The sequence below is a fragment of the Yamadazyma tenuis genome, chromosome 4, assembly GCF_029203305.1.
Source record: "Yamadazyma tenuis chromosome 4, complete sequence".
In the NCBI taxonomy this organism is placed as follows: Eukaryota; Fungi; Ascomycota; class Pichiomycetes; order Serinales; family Debaryomycetaceae; genus Yamadazyma; species Yamadazyma tenuis.
The window spans coordinates 477,804-499,670 of record NC_089464.1 but is presented as its reverse complement, the minus strand read 5'-3'; the positions used below and the strand labels follow the sequence as shown (position 1 = coordinate 499,670).

The window sequence follows — 21,867 nt, the reverse complement described above, 5'->3', positions numbered from 1 at the left end:
TTATTTTTGACCCAAGCATTTTAATATGTCCGACCATACATTGGCTGGCTTTTGAGAAGCATCGATGCTAGACCAAATTTTGGTTTTTTGGTAATATTCAACAATTGGTTCGGTCTGCTTGTGGTAAGTCACTAATCTCTTTTTCAAGGCATCCTCATTATCGTCAGACCTTTGCACCAATGGTTCACCAGTGATGTCATCAGTCATTTCTCTCTTTGGAGGGTTGAAGAGTTTGTGGTAAGATCTTCCAGAAGATGGGTGAACCAATCTTCCAGTAATTCTGGCAACCAACAATTCATCATCGATTTTCAATTCCACTGCGTTTTCCAAAGGAGTTTTCCTTTCGTTCAACATATCATCCAATTTTTCAGCTTGAGGAATAGTTCTTGGGAATCCGTCTAAAATGAAACCACTTTTGCATTCAGCGTTGTTTTCCAATTCGGATTTAATCATGTTAACCATAATTTCATCACTGATTAATCCACCTTGATCCATAATCTTCTTGGCCTCAACACCCAATTGGGTTTTAGCAGCAACTTGAGCTCTCAACATGTCTCCAGTAGCTAAATGACAAGCACAAAACTTTTCTTTCAAGTTAGGTGCTTGAGTACCTTTCCCGGCTCCTGGAGGTCCGATCAACACCATTCTGATGGATTTGGGGACATCAGGAATGATTCCGGCTTTCTTTTCCAATTGGTTAATTCTGTCTTGCAACTTAGCAACAGTATTTTTCAAATCTTCTACAGTCATGATGGGTTAGATGTGGGAGTTGTTGAATTTTCAGTAGTTCGATTTTTTTCTCACCTTCCAATCATGGTCCCCAGAATTTTTTTAAAGGCGTGTTCATACCAGTGAACCTAAGGAAACTGAGCTTCTCCAAGATAGATAGAGGACGTGTAACTCATTTGCTGGCCTTACCGAAGGATCAATAGACATCCACAACAGAAAGCACAAAAGAATAAGTCTGGTACGTGACAGGTTAACTACGATTGCATGAGTGTCTCTATTAATTTCGCAAATGGTATTCTCCTCCCATCCTCGCCCGAAAAGCTTATGTTTGCAACAATTTTCACAAGGAAAAACTGCCCCACCAAACATATAAATAATGAAGTAGAACGCACAATCTTTTTTTCAGAAAGACTCAACCCCCACTACTTCAACCAATTCCAAGATGATCTCAGCTCAGGGGATTGCCCGCTTAATTGAACTTCCATTTTCTCTTCTCGTTGTTATATTCAAGTACTTTCTTGGAACTACTCACTTCAGGAAGTACGAACGCAGGCTCCATATTTGTATCAAGCTAACAATTTACAGGAAAGGACTTATGATGCCCATCACTGACACTCGCTGTCTTGATATCATGACCAATAACACGTTATTCAACTTGGCAAAACGAGTGCACTACAATGATGTAAAAACCTTACCGCATTATGGACAAAGATATGGGACCTCAGGAATTTGGGTTGCAAAACCCACGCAAAGATCCAAATCCGATCCAATGATAATATATAGTCATGGAGGAGGATACTTTATGCAGACCCAATTAGAGCAGATGAAAACGTTGATTGCTTTATACAATTCAATCGATGCCAGCAAGAATGTATCATTATTATTTTTAGATTACGACTTGGTTTGTCGGGGCCACAAGTTTCCTAGACAATTAAGACAGTTGGATAGTATTTATCAGAAGTTGGTGGATGAAGGAAATACCAACCTCATTTTATTCGGGGATTCCGCTGGTGCTCATTTATCCATTAGTTATACCGAATACCTTAAGGAAGAAAAGCCATACTTGATAAACCCCACCAAGCTTGTGTTGATATCTCCATGGGTAGATTTGATGGCTAATTTAGATGACTACAAGCCAGGAAAATCATACTACGAAGGCCAAAACAGGGATTTGATTAACTTCAAACAGTTCAGACGGGAGCATGAGATTTTGTTCATTGATGATGAGAAGAAACACCTCCACCCATACTTTGCGTGGTCAAATAAACAAACTGTCGATTGGAATACAAACAAATTCTTCGCCAACGAAAAGAGTGAAGTCTTTTTACTCTACGGGGAAGACGAATCTTTTAGAGATCATATTCACAAATGGTCTCAGGATGTATTTGGGGTGAAAGAAATCATCTGGTCTAACGATTCCAATAATAAGCTATTACCTGAGTTTGAGGTTACCAGCAGTAAAAAAGGAAGAGCTAAACTCACATGCTTTGTTGAGCCTTGGGGATTGCATGATGCCTTGTTTTTCATGGAGTATGATATCATTAAGAGATATAAGAAGGATGTTGATCCTGAGCGGTACTTTGCATTTACTAGATTAGTGAAATACTTGAACGAATCATTGTGAATATGCGTACAAAGAGGAGAATATTGAAACATATAAGCGATTATGAACATTAGTGTTTCTGAATGACTCAAACCGAGTTTTCATACCACAATACTTATGGGGTGATCTATATTAAGTCTATAAACAAACCGTTTAAGAGTAATCTTTGAATAAATGAATATAATTATAGGAACTAAATGTAAATTCCGGTCTTAACTCTGGAATGTGTGTATCTCTGGAACGTGTTCCACCTTTATTAATGGTCTGTAGATTGGTTTCCACATTTGTGCTTGAACCCATTTCAAGCACTTTTTGAAGTCTCTTGGAACTTCGACGAATTCTCCATCAGGATTGGTCTCTAATTCAACTCTGGCATTACCCTCCTTCAAACTTTGCAAGATAACAGCAGTCGCAACATAAGCACTAACTTCGTCAATCTCTTCCAATCTTGGTAACAATCCATTCTTAGGATTTTCCATTTTTGGTGATAAGGACGACAATTGGTCGACAGCAGCAGATATCATTGTATCGGAAATGGTAGTACAACGAGATAAAACTGCTCCCAATCCAATACCAGGGAAGGTAAAACAATTATTGTTTTCAGAAATATAGTAACCATCCACGGGTTCAAATGGTGATCCAGTGGCAATTAAAGCATTATTATCAGTCCATTTCATAACGTCCACTGGGAAAGCTTCGTGCAAACGAGTAGGGTTAGACAATGGAAACACAATTGGTTGGGAATTATGCTTATACATTTCCTTGATAACATCTTCAGTAAAAGCACCTGCCTGGGTAGAACAACCAACCAAAAGGGTTGGTTTCACATGACGAACACATTCCACCAAGCTCTTCGTATCAACATTCTCCCAATCAGCATCCGGGTCAGCATATTTAATTTGACCTTCTGAAGAATCAGGAAAACTTTGTAAAATTAATCCTCTTCTATCCATAGTATGGATTCTGCTCAAAGCATCCTCACGTTCCATACCAATGTTCACCATATGGTTTACAATTTGGTCTGCTACTCCCAAACCAGCCAGACCAGCTCCATAAATTAAAATCCTACTGTCTTGTAACCTTCTGTTGGAAAATTTAAGAGCAGCGAGGAATGACGCCATGACGACAGCTCCTGTACCTTGAATATCATCATTGAAAGATGGTAAAGCATCTCTATAACGATGCAACATTATTCTTCCTGTTGATACACCAAAATCTTCATAATGCAAAACGGCGTTAGGAAACCGCTTTTTCACAGCTGTGATAAATTTATCAACAAAAGTCCAATATTCTTCACCACGAACTCTTGGGAATTTGTTTCCCATGTACAAATCATCATTGATAAGTTTTTGGTTATTGGTACCAGCATCTAATACCACCGGTAAAACTCTTCCAGGGTGAATACCACCACACAAAGTCATCAAGGCCAATTTAGCAATGGCTATACGAATACCCCCAACACCTTGGTCACCAATTCCTAAAATTCCTTCCCCATCACTGACAACAATATAATCTATATCTTTGTCCTCTCCGTATGGAGCAAGTCGTTCATCAATGCTATCAGGATCAGTGATATCTAAGAAACATCCTTCAGGCTTTCTGAATCTATCCGAATACGAAGCAATCGCATCACCTTCAGTTGGAGTATAGATAATAGGTAACATTTCTCTTATATGTCTTCTGACTAACTCGTAGTATAACACTTTGTTTTGAATTCTCATTGATGTACAGAAGTCATTTTTAGCTAAAGGACTCTTCAAATAAGAAAACTGACGATAAGCTCTATCAACTTGCCCATCCAATGTATTCACCTGAGATGGCAACAAACCTGTTAAACCAAATGCTTTACGCTCAGCTTTTGTAAAAGCTGACCCCTTGTTAAATATTGGGGAATTAAGTAATTGAAATCCTGTCAAATCACATTCGATGGGCCCATCATTTGAAAGACGAGTAACCTTTGGTTTTAATGATGCGATGGCAGCGTTTATATCCACGGGGGTTTTGATAGTGTGGGTGTGAACCGATTTCGTTGAATACAATCTTCTCATACACAACATGACTGGAGGAGCATATAATATTTAGTTAATGAAATTGCGACAGGCGGGAATGGGGGGTATTTATAAAAGTGAGTGCCGTCAAAATTCGAGGGCACAACCGGTATCGGCAGCAACTCCGACCCCAACAATCACAGCCCATTTCGGAAAGACCGCCGCACTTTGTTATAACCGCTTCCGATATCACCCTATGCGGGCTAGAGGGTAGAATAGAGGAAGAGGACGAAATTATCGGCGGTAAACCATTTAAATTCCCTTGTAGTTTGTAGTAGTTCTATGCTCATCTTCTAGAAGTCAAACCAATGTCGATACTGGTGAAATCCACACTTGATAAAATAACTACGGACCAACGGCAGACCTAGAAGGTAACGCGCTAGCCGCACATTTACTCCCCCTCATTTACATGCAATTTTTTTCTTTGAATTCGATCCGATTTGTTCCTTCGATGAGACAGCACTCTGACACATGTCGATTTTATTGGACCATCAAATCTGGAGGAGCATCTCCTCCAATGACATACAAAGCAACTTGTCTTCCTGTCCAGGACCTTCCAGAACGAATCTACATAAGCTTTCGATGCGTCGGCTTCCGACCCGGGATTTGAAACATTCGGAAGAACTAGGAATGGTGTTTTTATTTAATCCGATCGCGCTGCTACTGGTTTCTTTTTGCATTTCCGAGAACTATTCTCTTAGACTGTCTGCGCAGAAATTCCGGCAGTTTGTGCTTTTCAGCCGAAAGGCGGTAACGGAACTACAATCGTATTCCGACTCATTGCAGCACCAATTCGTACTGATATTGATAGCTCGGAAGTCAAAATCATATTGGCTTCAGTTGATGTCAATGTACCAACTGCTGACGACAATAGACCATGCCTGCTTATAGCTTTTTCTGTACTTTGGGAACAAAACAGGCGGTTCTGCCTCCAATAGTCACAAAATCGACGGGGTGTCCCCCAACCTTGGCTTTGGCCTGCTTTGTTCTTCTCTTACCCCATCGATACAACATTAGCCACTCTTCGGGAAATTTCTTTACATCCCCTTCCACAGAAACAGCTGTATAGCAAACACTTATAAGAGCATTGTAAAGAGCCTCAATAACGGGGCTGCTTGAATCAAGCTTTTCACTCAAAACTTCACCGGGGTGGATCCTAGATTGATACAAAATCTCGTCACTGACCCAGTTTCCCACTCCTGCGAAATAGTCTTGTTCAAGCAACAAACTTTTGATAGTCTTCTTCTTCAGAATAACAAGTTTGGCGAATTCAGGAAGAGAAAGCAATTCTATGTATCTTTTTGGATCAGGATCACCATATTCGAATATTTTGGTCACGTGTAGTCCTGATTTTGAATAGTCAGGGCCCTGCCTCTTGAGTGGGTCCAAATTAAAAAGGTCTTCATCTTTCGTTATATCAGTGAAGAAACGAATTCTTCCTAATCTTCGAGGATCCACAAATGACAAGTCCAACTCTTTTTCCTTCTTTAGCTTCAACTCCATCTTGCTGAAGTTGGGGGGCCATTGTTCCTGTTCCTGTTCCTGTTCCTGTTTCTTATTATCCACCTCTTTTATACTCTCTTTTTTGGCAAAATACTTTGACGTTGTCTTGGACAGGGAACCTGAGGTTGACTCCTCTTTAACCTTTACTTTGGTTTCAAGTATCTTCTTGTCGCCACCATTCTCCATAAATACCATATGCGAGTCAATATTCTTTAGCTTTATCATTCCAGTCATTCCAAAATGCATCAACATTGCCACTTGGTTATTAAATCTGATCCAAAAATATTTTCCGTGTCTCCCCACCTTTTCCACAACAGCTCCATCCAATAAAGAATTGATTCTTCTGATTTCCCCTTCAGGTTCATTATTTCCTTTCAAGCTAGGGAAGAGCAAAGAATCATTGAGGATATTAGCTCCAGTGATTCTGTATCCTATTATATTCCGTCTCAATTGAGCACAAACATGTGCAACCTAACTGTTAGTATCAGTCATTTAATTTGCTATGATATTTTCTTACGTACTTCTGCAACTTCAGGCATTGTTTAGTGGTATAATTAACCAAGCTGCTCCCAACTGTATGAGAGCTTAACTTACAAATGCGAAAATAAAAAACTAATGCTCAGAGACAAGGTTGAACTGTCGAGCTTCAAACAAAACAATTTTACTATTATGAGACTGACTCTCTTCCTACTAATCTAATGAAGCTTAGACCAGTCGCCCCCCATCTTTTGACCAAAATTTTCTAAAACGTATCGCGTGATTTTGTATCTCTTATCAAGCAATTTAAATTTAGGTTTTATTAATCAACAAGTTTGTATCCATGTTTTGCGTGGTAAAAGAAATATCATAGAGCATGCACATCATGATACATAAACACGCTGATATGACACACAGGAGTGTTACTCTATAGCCTTACTAAGAAACTCGGGTCAGGTTATACTTCGTTACACTTACCTGGGCATTTTCTAGTTAGATCAAAATCTCGTATTAATCTATCACTAATCCATGCAACTCTATATGAAGGAATTTATCAATGTATGTTCTTCGAATTCACAGTCTTTGCAAGCAAACAAATCTCGTGAGTTGATCAAATCCAACTCATAGGGCCCTATATTCAAACTACCCATTTCTGCTGTTCTTCCTGACCTCAAACCAATTTCGTTCGTTCTTTTGAGGATTTTCGTCATCGTCGTCAACACCTGGTTCACTGATATGGATAAGCACTCGAGGTCATCTAGAAGCTCACAATTTGCTTTGGAATAGTAGTTTGCGTATAGCTTATTGATCAACAACCCGGTGAACAAATCACCCACTCCGGTAAAATATGATTCAATCAAAGGAACTTTGAAGTATTTGATGTCCGAATTGGAGGAGGTCGAGATCACACAGTATAGGAACTTTTCTTCGGGCGAGAATCTGCAGCTAGTGACAATCACAAACTGGATATTTTGAACTTTTAACTTGTTCAAGGCACTCACTAAATTGGGAACTGTCTTTATCTTGACATCCGTCAAAAGTTCCAATTCGAATTGGTTTGGAGTTATGATGTCAATATAATTCTGATAAAGCAAGTCCTTGAAGCTGTTGACACAAGATGGATCTACATAAAGCTGATCTTCATCACCCAATATTGGGTCCATCAAGAAAACAAATGGTAGCTTAGAATGAGGAGGTTCTCGGGCTTGAGAAAGGTATTTCAGTAGGGTTTCGATCAAAGTCTTGTTCGGAATGTATCCTGTGATCAAGAACTTGAATGGCTGGACGTTGTCTAATAATCTCGTTAACAATTGGGGAGTGATGCTGTCCCCTTTAAACTTTCCGTAACCCGTGTGATTGGAAAAATTGACGGTGTTAATGTTATCAACTTCCCAGTGAGTGCATTGAAGAGGGAATATTATGGCCTTGTTCCCAACATATCCATGTACTACATGTGAGGACACCGTCAAAACTGTTGACATCCTATTAGATATGACTCTGACAAATTGCAACTGAGAAATGCGACAAAAAATTCCCCGGACAATAGTGTTAGTACAATTTCCGCTTGGGTCTTACATTAAAACGCACCCTAGTGTACATGATAGGTTGATGGGCATTTCGATGGGCATTTCGATGGGCATTTCGATGGGCAATAAACACACTGGATGTTCACAAACCTCTGATCAAAAAGTTCCAACTACGGGGGACCCAAACACTCCCCTAAAAATTAACCCCACGGGCATCCGATTGAACCCTCCTTGTAAAACAAAAGGGTGAAAGGCATGTGTAATTAAGCCTCTTATTGGCTCCATAGTTCCAACAATGAAACTGACCTTCATGTAGGCTTTATCCCTACGTCTTCTCAGCCTAATTAGGCATTCGTATAACCCTTGACCTGTACTTGGTTAAAAATGGTCTTCATATAGTCACTGTTGACGAGTATACGTGTCAATGGCTCCCTTTTGGGTTATATTACAACAATTTTAGCCGACAAACTATTAGACGATATGGCTTTCCGCAAATATGTTTACTCGCACGCCTAAGGCGAAATGTCAGTTGTATTTCTCGGGCAACAGAGGAAGCGTTCGGACCCTCAAAAAAAATGGCCACTTGAAAAGTCGACAGCCGTTCAAACGGATACTTTAAATGAGCAAAATTGAAGATGCTGCTGGCTTCTTCGCGAGTCCCTGCTTCCTTACCTAGGAAGCAGCCCATTACTGTTCCTTTACGGGATTATTGCCAATGTTTACATAACTCCAATTCGTGTAAATTATCACGTCCTACACACAACCCTAAATCGACTTCAGGAAAACATATAACTGCAAAAGGGGGGCGGGCCCCCCTTTCCGCTGGGTCTATTGTAGTCATATCTGGTGATTAGAGTTTAAATACGCTTTAGTATCAGAGATTGGCAGGAAGGACCCCTGGTTCCCGAAATTTGCATGTTTGACCTGTATACATATCCACAGAAACTAATTTCTCTCCTCATGAGAGCGCATTTTTAACCCAGTGCACGATAGCAGTGCCACTTGTTTTCCTGCTCGCCTGCGCCTATAAATAACCACTCAAGTCCTCACTTGTGTTTTTTTTCTTCTTCAGTGACACTTTACTAATTATTTTTAGGAAACATGGATATGGATATTAAGACTACTTTACCACCAAGAAAGAGAGCTAAGACAGAAGAAGAAAAGGAGCAGAGAAGAATCGAACGTATTTTGAGAAACAGGAGAGCAGCCCATCAGTCAAGAGAAAAAAAGAGGAAATATGTGGAATATTTGGAAGGCTACATCAGTAGGTTAACGTCTAATTTGGATAACTATCATCACAACCAAGAGTTTTTATTGTCAAAGATTAATTCTTCTGGAAGTGATATGTCTTCTATTAGATCCAACTTGAAAAAGATTGATAACTTGGTCGAGTATCAAGATTTCAAATTCCAACCTTCTTCGACTGTGAGGAGATCTAGTATCGGTGACTATAGTGCCGATCTTGACTCTAATGAAAATGGGGCAGATGCGTCGGCCAATAATGACGATGTATCGCCTGATTCTTACAATAACGAGGAAGATTCTTTCCCTGTTCCTGTTGAAAAATCAACCCAACCAGCTGATGATTCAGTAGTCGATTCATCTGACTTTTCGCCAGATGAAGCCGACTTTAACTTGTTGATAAACCCAGTTGATAATTATTTATCACCTGTGTCGATCGATTCACCAGCAAACTCTCCCATTGATTTATCGTTGATTGATTTGAATTATGTTCACAATAGTTCGAATCATTTGGGTCTACTTGACTCAGACCAAAGTCCCATGGATTTAGAGCACAACTCAGAAGTAGTTGTGGTTACCATATAAGGGTTTTAATTAGTAAAGCGTCCTCCAAGTCTGTCTTATGGGTGGGGTACTTGAATGTACTCTGTAGTCTTAATATTCCATAGGATCTAACTGATCCACCATGATTTCCTTTCCCTTATTTTTGGCCTGCAGTGCCAATCTTGGACTTTGAGTTGAACGGTGATATGGGCGGTTTGTTCGTGTATGATTGATTTGCGCTCCCAGAAGGTTGAGCGACGGGATAAATGGTTTCTACTGGTATAGTTCTTTCAAATATAAGTTAATGGTTAACTTCTTCCCGCTATTTTTTTTCGCACCTCTCATACATAATATCAAATACATAAATATCAAACATCACACATTCGCAATCCCTTTTTGCACCTTTAACAATGCTTTTTAATTTGAACGAAGACCTTCTATATAATATTTGCAAGTTCCTTTCTGCTGATGATATTCTTTATTTATCCTTAACAAATCACCTGATCCGTTCACGGCTCCAATCAAATCAGTTCTTTGAGTTGATGTACAGAAGCAAATTTGGTCTTAACTCCAATCCTATTGGAGCAAACTGGCTCCAAAAATTCAAACTTAGGGTTAGTAAACTGTCTAAGCTTTACACTTGGGGCTCATCTGCTTCAGGTCGTCTTGGATATCTAGTAAGAAATATCCCAGAAGAGAATATAACTCACAATAGAAATGTCAAGGTGCCTACTAACTTACCCAACTTCAATAACGAAATCATTATTGATATAAAAGCTGGGGGATTCAGCTTTCAGATTTTAACACTGAAAGGTTTGTACTATACTGGTGGGGATTATCGACAATTCCACGATATTACAGCCCCTGGTCCAACAACTAGTGACTATAAGCCCCCTCTAGATGTTTCTTGGTCAACTGGGCTGATACCAGCAACTTTTCCTATGATCAGAGGTCGTCATCATCATTCTTTCGTTCCCCATGGATCCCAAACTCGTGCATCTACAAATGTGAATCTTCGTCTGCCACCTGAGCAGCTTCCTCTGCTCAATGAATTTATTACTAATGCTAAGGATACCTCAAATCAAGCAAGTCAAGCCTCTAGTACGGGTGATTCCAATCTGAATGTCGAATCGAACTTCGTCACTCGAATTCAACTCCCAATTGAGGCCGGTACGATAATTTCGATATCAAGTGGTAGACAACATTTCATTGCGTTAGACAATAAAGACCAGATATTCACGTGGGATACCGGGAGCAGCAGCATTATCGGTATCAGAATGGCTTTCCCAGAGATCACCCCTGCATCCATTATTAAAATCAAATGCGGATGGAACCTCTCTGGATTTAACTCGAAAGATCAATTAGTAGTTTGGTACTCTCGTGATCCACTTACAAAGCAACAAGTAGAAACGAGCCAATATTGTTCCAATGCCAGTTATTTATGTTTTGAAGCTCCCGATCTTATTGACTTTCATTTGGGAAACGATTTTGTGATTTTGCTTATGCCAGCAGGAGCATTTGTTTATCCTTTTGATATAATGCATTATTATGGGCATCATCTGGGAGAGGGAAGAACAGATATCCCATTTTCTGACTTAGACAGACTCGAACCTTTAAATAACTGGTTAACACAACACAATTCTGGAGGTACACGTCACAGATTTTCAAAAATTAATGGCTGTTACAACAGTTTTGTTGTTTTTTGCAATGGTAAACTGATTTTGGGTAATAAACGCACTGTTTACGATGGAGAGAATGTGGAAGAGGTCCAGCTACCAGATGGAGTTGAAGCAGTCGAACTTGAAATGGGTGATTATCATTACCTTGCCCTTACTGATAAAGGTGACGTATACAGCTGGGGAATCGAATCTAATGGGTGTGGATGTTTAGGCGTTGGAGACTATGAAGAGAAACGACAAGAAGGCCGCAATAGCAGCCGGGTTATGGAACCAGTGCGGGTCGAGGGCCAATGGGTGGCCGTGGCAGCAGCGGGGTGGCACTCAGCAGGAATTCGCGTTAGCAGTAGTGAGGAAGTTTTCTCCGGGTAACTATTGCCTTCCGCCTTCCTTTCGCAGTGTCGTTTAATCGTCACTCAAAAACATCAAGGATAACATCAACTTTTGTATTCTTTTAACAGATAAACAGCAGGAATGTCCAAAGAAACAGAATTCCCTAGCACTGGCTCTGCTAACTTATCACCTTCGCAATCGCATATTACTCGAAAGAGAAGATCCTCTTCCTTGATCCAGCATTTGGAACCTGACACCCAGGACACAAAAATTGATCAACAACTAAATCCTAATTTGAATGCCGATTGGGTTCATTATAAAGGTGCATGGATCGTACATATTGTGATTATTGTTCTTCTCAAGATATTCTTCAACTTCATCACCATATTAGACAATAACTGGAAATGGACCTTAACAAACTTAACCTACAATATCGGCTCCTATATAATGTTTCATCAAGTGAAGGGTACCCCTTTCGAGTTCAATAGCGGTGCTTACGATAATTTAACTATGTGGGAGCAGATCGATAATGGAGATCAATATACCCCTACCAAGAAGTTTTTGATGTTAGTGCCTATTGGTCTATTCCTAGTTAGTACTCACTACAGTTATTATAACTTGAATTTGTTTATATTGAATGGTGTTAGTTGTTTGTGTGTTGTGGTCCCAAAACTTGCTATCAGTCACCGCTTACGGGTTACTTTGTATTAGTCGAGTCAAGTGGAAAAGGGAATGATACAACACATGCTTCAAAATGAGAAGAATCCTTTGTTATCATAATCTCATTTACTTTCCTTATGTGAATGAATGGCAAGCTTCTCTATAGTGATAAGCTCGATTTCCAAATAATAGACAACAAAATCCTCAAAATGACACAAATTTCATGGCAATACCTTCGATGTAATTGCCCTTATTTATATCGGTGATTTCCACCTTATATCACTTTATACGTGTATATCATGTTCAGTATTAATAGTAATTATCCCACCATTTATATGTGTATTATTGTGTGGTTGCTAGCTCATTTGGTTGAGCAAAAAATCTTCTACCCCTTCAAGATCATCGTGGTCATGGTCGGTTTCAATGGTTTTAGGAGGTGAAATGAGGCTACCATTTCCATTTTAAGTACTTACTTTCATACTTTGGATTCAAACCGAACACGGATATGGATACACATACCAAAACTTATCACATCATTATATATGGATTATATGGTTTCAATGCTATTCATCTCTTCAACAAATTTAGACTCTCCCCATATACCTCAAAGGTGTACGCCTATAACTCCAGGTTTCGCAATTTTAATTGCTGACTGCTTCTTGACTCCGGCCCGCATTTTTACGCCCATATAAAAGGGCCCATCTCCCACCTGTGCTAATACCTTCCAACAATTTTTCATCTCTAGGAAAATCCCACCTTCTAAAATGGTTTACGCTTTAAGTGAAAAACACAGACAATTGACCGAAAGCTCGTTGGCTTCCTATGATCCAGAAGTTGATGCTATCATCAAGGATGAAATTGAAAGACAAAAACACTCCATCGTTTTGATCGCCTCTGAAAACTTCACCACTAAATCTGTTTTTGATGCATTGGGAACTCCGATGTGTAACAAATACAGTGAAGGTTATCCAGGTGCTAGATACTATGGTGGTAACGAACATATCGACAGGATGGAAATCTTGTGTCAAGAAAGAGCTTTAAAAGCTTTCAACTTGACAAGTGATAAGTGGGGTGTTAATGTACAGACTTTATCTGGATCACCTGCTAACTTACAAGTTTACCAAGCGTTGATGAAGCCTCACGAGAGATTGATGGGCTTGGACTTGCCTCATGGTGGCCACTTGTCTCATGGTTACCAAACAGACGCCAGAAAGATTTCTGCCGTCTCTACCTACTTCGAAACCATGCCTTACAGGGTCGATTTGGAAACTGGCATTATTGACTACGACATGTTGGAAAAAACAGCTTTATTATACAGACCAAAAATTTTGGTGGCTGGTACTTCAGCTTATTGTCGATTGATTGACTACAAAAAGATGAGAGAAATTGCTGACAAGGTTGGTGCTTACTTGGTTGTGGACATGGCTCACATTTCAGGTTTAATCGCTGCTGGAGTCATCCCCTCTCCCTTCGAGTACGCTGACGTTGTTACTACCACTACTCATAAATCTTTGAGAGGCCCAAGAGGTGCTATGATCTTCTTCAGAAGAGGAGTTAGATCTGTCAACCCCAAGACTGGTGAGGAAATCTTATATGACTTAGAAAACCCAATCAATTTCTCTGTTTTTCCTGGTCACCAAGGTGGTCCACACAACCACACTATTTCTGCTTTAGCCACTGCTTTGAAACAGGCTGCTGCCCCAGAGTTTAAGGAATACCAATTACAGGTGTTGAAGAATGCTAAAATATTAGAGCAAGAATTTTTGTCTCGCGGCTACAACTTAGTTAGTAATGGTACTGACTCTCATATGGTTTTGGTGTCTTTGAAAGATAAGAAGATGGATGGTGCTAGGGTTGAAACTATCTGCGAAAATATCAACATTGCTTTGAATAAGAACTCCATCCCAGGTGATAAGTCTGCTTTAGTTCCAGGTGGTATCAGAATTGGAGCTCCAGCAATGACGACCAGAGGATTGGGTGAAGAAGACTTCAAGAAGATTGTTAGTTACATTGACCAAGCCGTTATTATCGCCAAAGAGATTCAAGACAGTTTGCCAAAGAGCGCTAACAGGTTGAGAGACTTCAAAGCTGCTGTTGTTCAAGGTAGTGAACAGATCTCGAGCTTGAAACAAGAAATTAGTGCTTGGGCCGGTGAATTTCCATTAGCCACTTAAGCGGTTTCTTCAAAAATAATTCATTAATTAACTTAATGAATATTATGACTAATGATTTCGCAGGTTACGATTACTCAACTATTCGTAGTTCAAATCGTTATTAATAAGTAGTTTTTCCGTATATACATATGTTTATATTTGTCTTCGTAACGAGAAATACAGGTGTTATTACTTACAAAAGACCAACCTTCTTGAACTCATTTTCAGTGATACCTTCAGCTTCCCACCTTTTCAAGTCTTGTTCGTCGAACCTTTGCCCCTTCAAATATATAGTAGGAACCCACTTACGTCCAGCAAGTTCTGTTATAGCGCTTTCCAATTTCGAAGCTTCTGCTTGGTCCTCAAACTTATCCAATTCGATAATATGGACTTTGGATTTCACATGATATTTGTCCCAAATTCTGTAAGTATACTGACAGTCTCCACACCAAGTCTTGGAAACCATAAGGAAATCGTTTTTGGAGATGAGCTCTTTAGCTCTTTTCAAGTAGTCTGGCATTTGAGGATAAATTATAGGAGTCAAACAAGATTTGCGCGAAGAAATATCGTCATTGCAGAATTCCCGGCCTGAACACTACCCTCAACTATCTGAATATCACTAAGGTAAACATTGCTGACCATACAAGCAGGATTTTCTACGCCATGCAGAGATGAGTCTCTATTAATTGTCTCAAGCTTTCTTCTTGTATCAGTTTTGTTTTTTCCACTCTCACGGTCCAATCCTCCGTCACGTTCACTTTTGTGCATCATCCGATCGCGCTAAAAATCCGGAGTATATGGTGCATCATTTGGTCAAATTCACTGACCTGTATGTCAATAATAATGCTGTGGACATTAAACTACGTACCACGCCATATTTCTTGTGGTCTCCTGTTTCAATTCTTTGATAAAATACTCACCCTTTTCTAATTATTAATAGATCAGTATCCCCCTAATATTGCTACCCTCATATAAATTTTAAAAGGAACATAATAGTCCGAGACTTTTTTTTTCACCAGAACAAAAAACAAAAACATTTTTTTTGAATATATCTACATATTGGACGATTCTTTTCAGAAATGAATTCTCAATTAAAGGAAGTAGTAGATAAGGTTGCTGCTGAGTATTCTATCAGCAATGAGTTCTTGATCAAGGCCACCGACAAATTTGAAGAATCTATGGACCAAGGTTTGAAATCTTCTCCTGCCAGAGAATACATGCCAATGATTCCCACCTTTGTCACTGATATCCCTACTGGAAAAGAAAGAGGCTTGTTCTTAGCAGGTGACTTAGGTGGTACCAACTTCAGGGTTTGCTCTATTTATTTGAATGGGGACCACTCATTTGACTTGAAGCAGTCCAAGTTCAAGATTCCTTTGGATTTGATGACAAATTCTACTGCTGAAGACCTTTTCAGCTACCTAGCAACAAAGGTTGATGCCTTCTTGGATGAGCACCATAAAGAATTTAGAGCTGAAGGTAGTGAAATTTTGAAATTGGGATTCACTTTTTCTTTCCCAGTGAACCAAACTGCATTAAATAAAGGTACTTTGATAAGATGGACTAAAGGATTCGATTTACCAGATTGTGTGGATAAAGATGTAGTAGAGTTGTTACAAACCCATCTCGATAACTTAAAAGCCAATGTTAAGGTTGCTGCCTTGGCGAATGATACTGTTGGTACTTTGTTATCTAGAGCCTACTCCAATAACTCTTCACAATCCAAAACCAACACTATCGTTGGAGCAATTTTCGGAACTGGTACTAATGGTGCTTACTTCGAAACCTTCGACAAGATTCCCAAATTGGACTCTTCGAAATTCAAAGACAAGACTGGGATGGTCATCAATACTGAATGGGGCTCATTTGACAATACTCTAGAGATATTACCAAGCACCCGATATGATAAAATCATCGATGCTCAAACTTCAAACCCAGGATACCATCTCTTTGAAAAGAGAATCAGTGGTATGTTTTTGGGTGAGTTGCTTAGAGTCACCTTGATAGACTTGTTCGAGCAAAACCACATATTTGTAGAATTATTCAAGAGTAGAGGCGGTACATTGCCCCATAGGTTGGCTGAACCTTGGTTGCTTGATGCTGAAGTATTATCTTACTTACAAATTGATGATTCAACTGACTTGAAGATGTCAGAATTGATTTTGCAAAACCATTTGAGATTGCCAACTACAAAAGAAGAAAGATTAGTCATCCAGACTTTGACCAAGGCAATTGCGCATAGAGCCGCCTATTTGTCTGCAGTTCCTTTGGCAGCTATCGCCAGAAGGGTTGCCGAACAATATAAGGATGATGAGAACGACTTCGAATTTGGATTAGATGGTTCTGTTATTGAGTTTTACCCAGGTTTCAAGGATAGCGTCTTAGAAGCCATCAATATTATCAATCCATTAAAGGGATCCAACAAAAAGATACATTTAAGTATCGCTAAAGATGGAAGTGGTGTTGGTGCTGCTTTATGTGCTAGTACAGCTTTATAGACTTTTTAGGTCATTACTCTTTGGATTATGTAACACAGCAATAAATTACTGATTTTGGTCTTATATAAGTTGCTTGCATATATTTGCAACTCAAGTAATTAACCATTGATTTGTTTAACTATATAATGAGATGAAAAGATACATACCAGAAATCTAACTTTATATCTCTATTCACAAAACCGTAAATTTTACTAAAAGTATCTTCTAAAAACTTTTTTAATAATTTTTTGAATTTAAAGAAATATTTGTGTTAAGCAAAACTTTAGATGTGTCCTTGTAAATTCTGAAGAAGGACCAAACTTCTCCCTTATCGAAGAAACCTTATCATTGCAGTTATTACTCTAAATTTTTCCAGTTCTTTTGCCGAATAGTGCGCTAATCATCCGATATTCATTCACTTACAGTAAAGCCTACTTTATTAGTGAATGTTGTTTAGGGGATCAAAGAAGTGAACTCCAGAATGAGCACTTTATGCATACCAGTATTAAGGCATATTTATGTGGAAATCCTATTTGGTTTCAACCTTTATCTTCCATCCGATAATTTGTATCCTAATACAGAAAACCAGTTGGGATTCAAAAGACTTGGTTATATATCTTCATACCCTTTGTAATCCTTTATATTTTGGATATACAAGGAGCAATAACAATAGATGGGTTCCCCATTACTAGTAAAATATGTTTTAGCAGTTAAAGTCATTATTATTGTTTACCTCTTTGGTGAATACTATATCTTTCTGTATAACCGTAGATGGTATTATCAACAGCACCTAAACCCTTCCTCAAATTCATTAATTTACAGAATATCTAAGAATCTTTGACAGGTCTCCGAATGCATTTCTGTTGGCGAGTTATAGAATATAAAGGAATCCCAACTTCAAGAGCGACATTACGATGGTGGCTGCAAAATTAGCACACACACGATACAATATCAGGTGTGGTCGGATATCGAAAGACACACCTACAGATGCATATAACCATGACTAGTATCTTTGAATTCTAAAATACTTACTTGGGTTATCCACCTTTGTATACACGTGTGGTTATCCTGTTTGTGGATCAACATGAGTATATAAAGAGTCATTGTCTCATCAGTAGAATTTCTCTTCTTCCCACTCTTTTATTTCCAAGTTTGTTCTTAAACAGTTTGAATTAAAACCTTTAAGAAAGAACCCTGAAATATATCCCACTTACGCTTCACAGCCCTAACCTTCTAACTTCGTGAGAGCCAGAAGCCAGGATAAACTAAAACGTCAAGATGATGCTTGTCCCAACCAACCACAGATCCGTTGAAACTGATTTTCATTTCAGTATCAATGTAAGCCACCCCCAGTTCAACTTACCACCAAAGTCAAAGTTCCAGCAGTTTATGGCCAACATAAAGGAAACCTTCATTCATCCCAAGTACAGAGGTCCCAAGCACAAAGTCAAGAGAATCAAAAAAAAGCTGTTGATCCCTCAACACAAAATTAATCATCACAGATCAAAATACGAAAACAAGAAAAGGGGCTTTAGGGGAAAGATAGCAAATGGAAAGGACAAAGTGCATGCCAAGAAGGAGAAGCTCTTCAAACGTTTTAAGTATGCTAAAACACATGTCAAGTGCTTTTTCGCTTCTGGCACAAAGAGGATGAGTCGGATCCACAAAACCCAAAGCTTGAGAACTAGAGTGATGCTCCAGCAAAGAAAGTTGAGCTGGAAGTGCAGAGCTGATTCAAAAAAGATGAAGGCCTTGATTATTGTCAAGAAATTGAAGGCCCTCATCAAATCTTTTATCAGCTCAAGTGCTTACGACTGGCATTCCAAGGTTAGAAACTTTCAGAGGAGAGTTTCTAAAGTCAGGTTAAAGTTTAGAGACAGGAGCTACAGGCTCCTTGAAAAAACAAGTATCCAGCTCATGATATTTGTGTGCAAATTCAAGGGCATCTTTAACTGGTTAAAGTTGTCCATTCTGCTGCTGATGAGAAAAATGTGTTCCTCGATGTGCCAGATTTTTGCAACCGCGAAACGGAAATGTTCTCACTTGCGGTTAAAGTTTAGAGACAGGAAACTTAGGCTCAAAGAAAAGTTGAAGACCTTAGCCAGAAAGGTCAGATACCTCAGGTCTTGCATCCAGAGAGTTTTCTTATGGCCAATGGAAAAGATGGTTTCTATGATCAAAATATCGATTAAACTTATTGAAAAGAAACTTAATCGGTGGGGTTTAGATGATAAGAAAATGAGATTTGATTTCTTTGTCAATGATTTCAAGGACACAATTCAAACCATCAAAGAAGATACCAAATATCGTTGTCAAAATCTCCTCGAGTTTATTATAGAAGAGATTCAGTTGGAAATTTGCTATAGGAGAAGCGAGATTCCGCAAAAGTTGGAGGGCTTCGAATCAGTGTTATCTGAAATGCGGAGACATATCGAAGTCAGAATTTCGTATCGGGTTCTGCATTTCAAAGTGAATCATCCACGTTTGTTCAAGTTCAACTCTTATTTCAGGACGGGATTTGAAGCTACCCCAAGACCATTGAATGAAATTGACAAGTTCTGGATCGATTATAACAAGACTAGATCCAGGACATTTAGAGATGATGATCGTCACGTTTCCTACAGACTGCATCACCTATATACAGCAGGTAGAGAAAGAACCTTCCCAAGGAATTTGAAATCTACTCAATTTGAAAATCATGCTGCTAATTCATTACCGGAGCTGATCCATCCTGAAAATAGTTGTGAGTATTACAAGCAAAAAATTGCAGATCACCACGCTAAAATGAATCTTACAGCACCAGAAACATATGATGTTGCTGTAACTAAGGATAAATATTTTACTGACGAAGAGAGCTTCGGTAGTATTGATGTGAATGCTGGTGTTTTTCCTGTTGGCTTCAGAGTTAATTGTGATAGACTTGAAACTGTTGCTGATAAATGCTCCTCAAGAGCTCAGAGCATTGAGATTAACAATCCAATCAACGAAAAGAACTTTCTGGAATGGAGTAAAGATGAAAAAGCCAGGGATTCAGAGGGTGTCGACCAAAGTGATATATCCTCCCCCTGCAACAGTGAAAAGGGCCCTTTTACTGTTGCAGAGGAGGTTGTTTCACTACCTGTCAACATCGCTAGTGGTATTGAAAAAGAAGAAAAAGAAGAAAAAGACGAAGATGTTCCCACGTTTCTGGAACACCCTACTTTGAGAAAAAGCCCTACTTATTCAAGTACACTTTCCTCGAGAATCACATTCTACGAAAAGAACCTGGAAACTTATTCAAGACCCACTAAGCCTAGACCTAGACCAAAGGCAAAGTCAAGAGGAACATTAGTCAATTCCATGGTTCTGAAATTTGAGCAATTAGAAGCTGTCGTATAAATGAAGAGCTCCATATCGGTGTTTATTCACCCAAACTACTTCCTGGTAATGGCTTGGTCCCTGATGATACTGATGTTCGGTATGATAATGATGATGCTGCTGTTATGTGAGTAGGTTGGAATTATTCCTTTATTCGACCCCATCCTACTCAGATATCACCAACAGAAGAAATTATAGTTAACATGATTGTCCTCAGATCCATGCCATTGTTGTGAATGGGATTTCAAAGGTTTACACGCTCAACATGACCATAATCTGATGGATTGTAAGCTTATTGGAATTAACACCAATACTATTCGACCCCAATAAGCTTGCAACTCCAACAGAAGAGGAAGTGTTGTACAAGCCCCTACAAAATCCAAGTCATGACGGAGGCTAAATCATGATGGGTCTTCAGTTGGATATGATGAGATCACTGTTGATATGCAAGTAGCTTGGAATTATTTCACCTTTATTCGACCCCAGGCTACTTTCATAAACACAGTGTGCTGACCATAGGCCTCCACTGATCCTCAGATATTAGACCACTACTTATGTCGCTGTTGAAAATCCACAACAGGCGAACGCCGATTGCTCAGTAACATCATAAGACACGCACCACAGATGAATTAGCAAAACGCTAACTATTCAACAACACATTGGAGTATGAACACCAAAGTAGTTCTTGATATCTGATCAGGTTTTGGAACCAGACCTTATCCTAACCCTGATCTCTTTGGTGGGTGTAGGGATCAGATCTAACCTTGACTTATTTACTGCTTATTTATTAAAGTTAATGAATTCAATTCTCAGGTTCTGTAACATCGGCACGCAATAAGCTTGGAGATGAAGCGAACGTCGTATAACCTTCAACACGAAACTATTGGAAAGTCCAACCTCCTCCTAGAAGATATATATTTTCTTAGTAAGCGGCTTCACTAAACGGCTTCACTTTCCCGATAGTGCCTATTTACAAAATCCCCTCCTATTCCAGTTGGACTTGGTTTTGAAGAATCAGAACTGCAAATCTTCTAACTGTAGCTGATTTATTAAGTGATTCAGAATACATTCGATAGGACTGGGTATTCTTTACTACAAAGCCTATTCCTAAATGCCAAATACTCTTCATCTTCTTCGGTATCATAATAATCCTACCCTAAACCCGCCTTAATTTGTTTCTGACCCAAATAGTACCTTGGGTAGAGAGCGAGGAAAAAGCCAAGCAACGCAAGCCCATTGGTTTTTCAAGATCATACGTAATGTATGGGTCAAAACTTCGGTGGATGTATGCGTAAAGGTCCACGTTGTTCCATGTCTCTCTATTTCAACGTAGACATCTTTGTCGTTTCCAACTCCTAGGTGACAAGGGAATGAACGATCATTAGTGAAGTTTCAATTTTGACATATTTGAACGGATTTCATTACGTTTCGATTACGGAGAAACTTTCAGGAAAGTTAAAAGATAGACTTTGTGAACAACATTGGGTTCCTATAATCGTTTCCGCTACATATTAACTATACAACAACAGCAGTAATATAT

The 21,867-nt window shown here is 39.1% G+C and overlaps 10 protein-coding genes across 10 annotated transcripts; 5 read left to right on the top strand and 5 right to left on the bottom strand. All coding sequences in view use genetic code 12, as the record gives it.

Moving 5' to 3' along the window:
- On the bottom strand, positions 1-750 carry ADK1 (Adenylate kinase; the record flags this gene model as incomplete). Its single annotated transcript, XM_006684733.1, has 1 exon — positions 1-750. One exon carries the CDS (start codon positions 748-750, stop codon positions 1-3), a length of 750 nt encoding a protein of 249 aa, XP_006684796.1.
- Positions 751-1,360: 610 nt separating this feature from the next.
- On the top strand, positions 1,361-2,353 carry PSN45_003305 (uncharacterized protein; the record flags this gene model as incomplete). The annotated part of the gene is made up of 1 exon (XM_066158049.1): positions 1,361-2,353. The coding sequence occupies one exon, from the start codon at positions 1,361-1,363 to the stop codon at positions 2,351-2,353; it is 993 nt and encodes a 330-aa protein (XP_066014146.1).
- A 191-nt stretch (positions 2,354-2,544) lies between these two features.
- MAE1 (NAD-dependent malic enzyme, mitochondrial) lies at positions 2,545-4,389 on the bottom strand (the record flags this gene model as incomplete). The annotated part of the gene is made up of 1 exon (XM_006684734.1): positions 2,545-4,389. One exon carries the CDS (start codon positions 4,387-4,389, stop codon positions 2,545-2,547), a length of 1,845 nt encoding a protein of 614 aa, XP_006684797.1.
- An 876-nt stretch (positions 4,390-5,265) lies between these two features.
- On the bottom strand, positions 5,266-6,422 carry PSN45_003303 (uncharacterized protein; the record flags this gene model as incomplete). The annotated part of the gene is made up of 2 exons (XM_006684405.2): positions 5,266-6,354; positions 6,405-6,422. The coding sequence occupies 2 exons, from the start codon at positions 6,420-6,422 to the stop codon at positions 5,266-5,268; spliced, it is 1,107 nt and encodes a 368-aa protein (XP_006684468.1).
- A 474-nt stretch (positions 6,423-6,896) lies between these two features.
- BUD16 (Putative pyridoxal kinase) lies at positions 6,897-7,841 on the bottom strand (the record flags this gene model as incomplete). Its single annotated transcript, XM_006684406.1, has 1 exon — positions 6,897-7,841. The coding sequence occupies one exon, from the start codon at positions 7,839-7,841 to the stop codon at positions 6,897-6,899; it is 945 nt and encodes a 314-aa protein (XP_006684469.1).
- Positions 7,842-8,993: 1,152 nt separating this feature from the next.
- On the top strand, positions 8,994-9,713 carry HAC1 (transcription factor that binds to CRE motif; the record flags this gene model as incomplete). The annotated part of the gene is made up of 1 exon (XM_006684735.2): positions 8,994-9,713. The coding sequence occupies one exon, from the start codon at positions 8,994-8,996 to the stop codon at positions 9,711-9,713; it is 720 nt and encodes a 239-aa protein (XP_006684798.2).
- A 2,108-nt stretch (positions 9,714-11,821) lies between these two features.
- Positions 11,822-14,514, top strand: SHM2 (Serine hydroxymethyltransferase, cytosolic; the record flags this gene model as incomplete). The annotated part of the gene is made up of 2 exons (XM_006684740.2): positions 11,822-12,333; positions 13,086-14,514. 2 exons carry the CDS (start codon positions 11,822-11,824, stop codon positions 14,512-14,514), a joined length of 1,941 nt encoding a protein of 646 aa, XP_006684803.2.
- A 172-nt stretch (positions 14,515-14,686) lies between these two features.
- Positions 14,687-15,013, bottom strand: PSN45_003299 (uncharacterized protein; the record flags this gene model as incomplete). The annotated part of the gene is made up of 1 exon (XM_006684410.1): positions 14,687-15,013. The coding sequence occupies one exon, from the start codon at positions 15,011-15,013 to the stop codon at positions 14,687-14,689; it is 327 nt and encodes a 108-aa protein (XP_006684473.1).
- A 559-nt stretch (positions 15,014-15,572) lies between these two features.
- GLK1 (glucokinase) lies at positions 15,573-16,991 on the top strand (the record flags this gene model as incomplete). The annotated part of the gene is made up of 1 exon (XM_006684742.1): positions 15,573-16,991. One exon carries the CDS (start codon positions 15,573-15,575, stop codon positions 16,989-16,991), a length of 1,419 nt encoding a protein of 472 aa, XP_006684805.1.
- A 1,257-nt stretch (positions 16,992-18,248) lies between these two features.
- PSN45_003297 (uncharacterized protein) lies at positions 18,249-20,348 on the top strand (the record flags this gene model as incomplete). Its single annotated transcript, XM_066158048.1, has 1 exon — positions 18,249-20,348. The coding sequence occupies one exon, from the start codon at positions 18,249-18,251 to the stop codon at positions 20,346-20,348; it is 2,100 nt and encodes a 699-aa protein (XP_066014145.1).
- Positions 20,349-21,867: the final 1,519 nt, after the last annotated feature.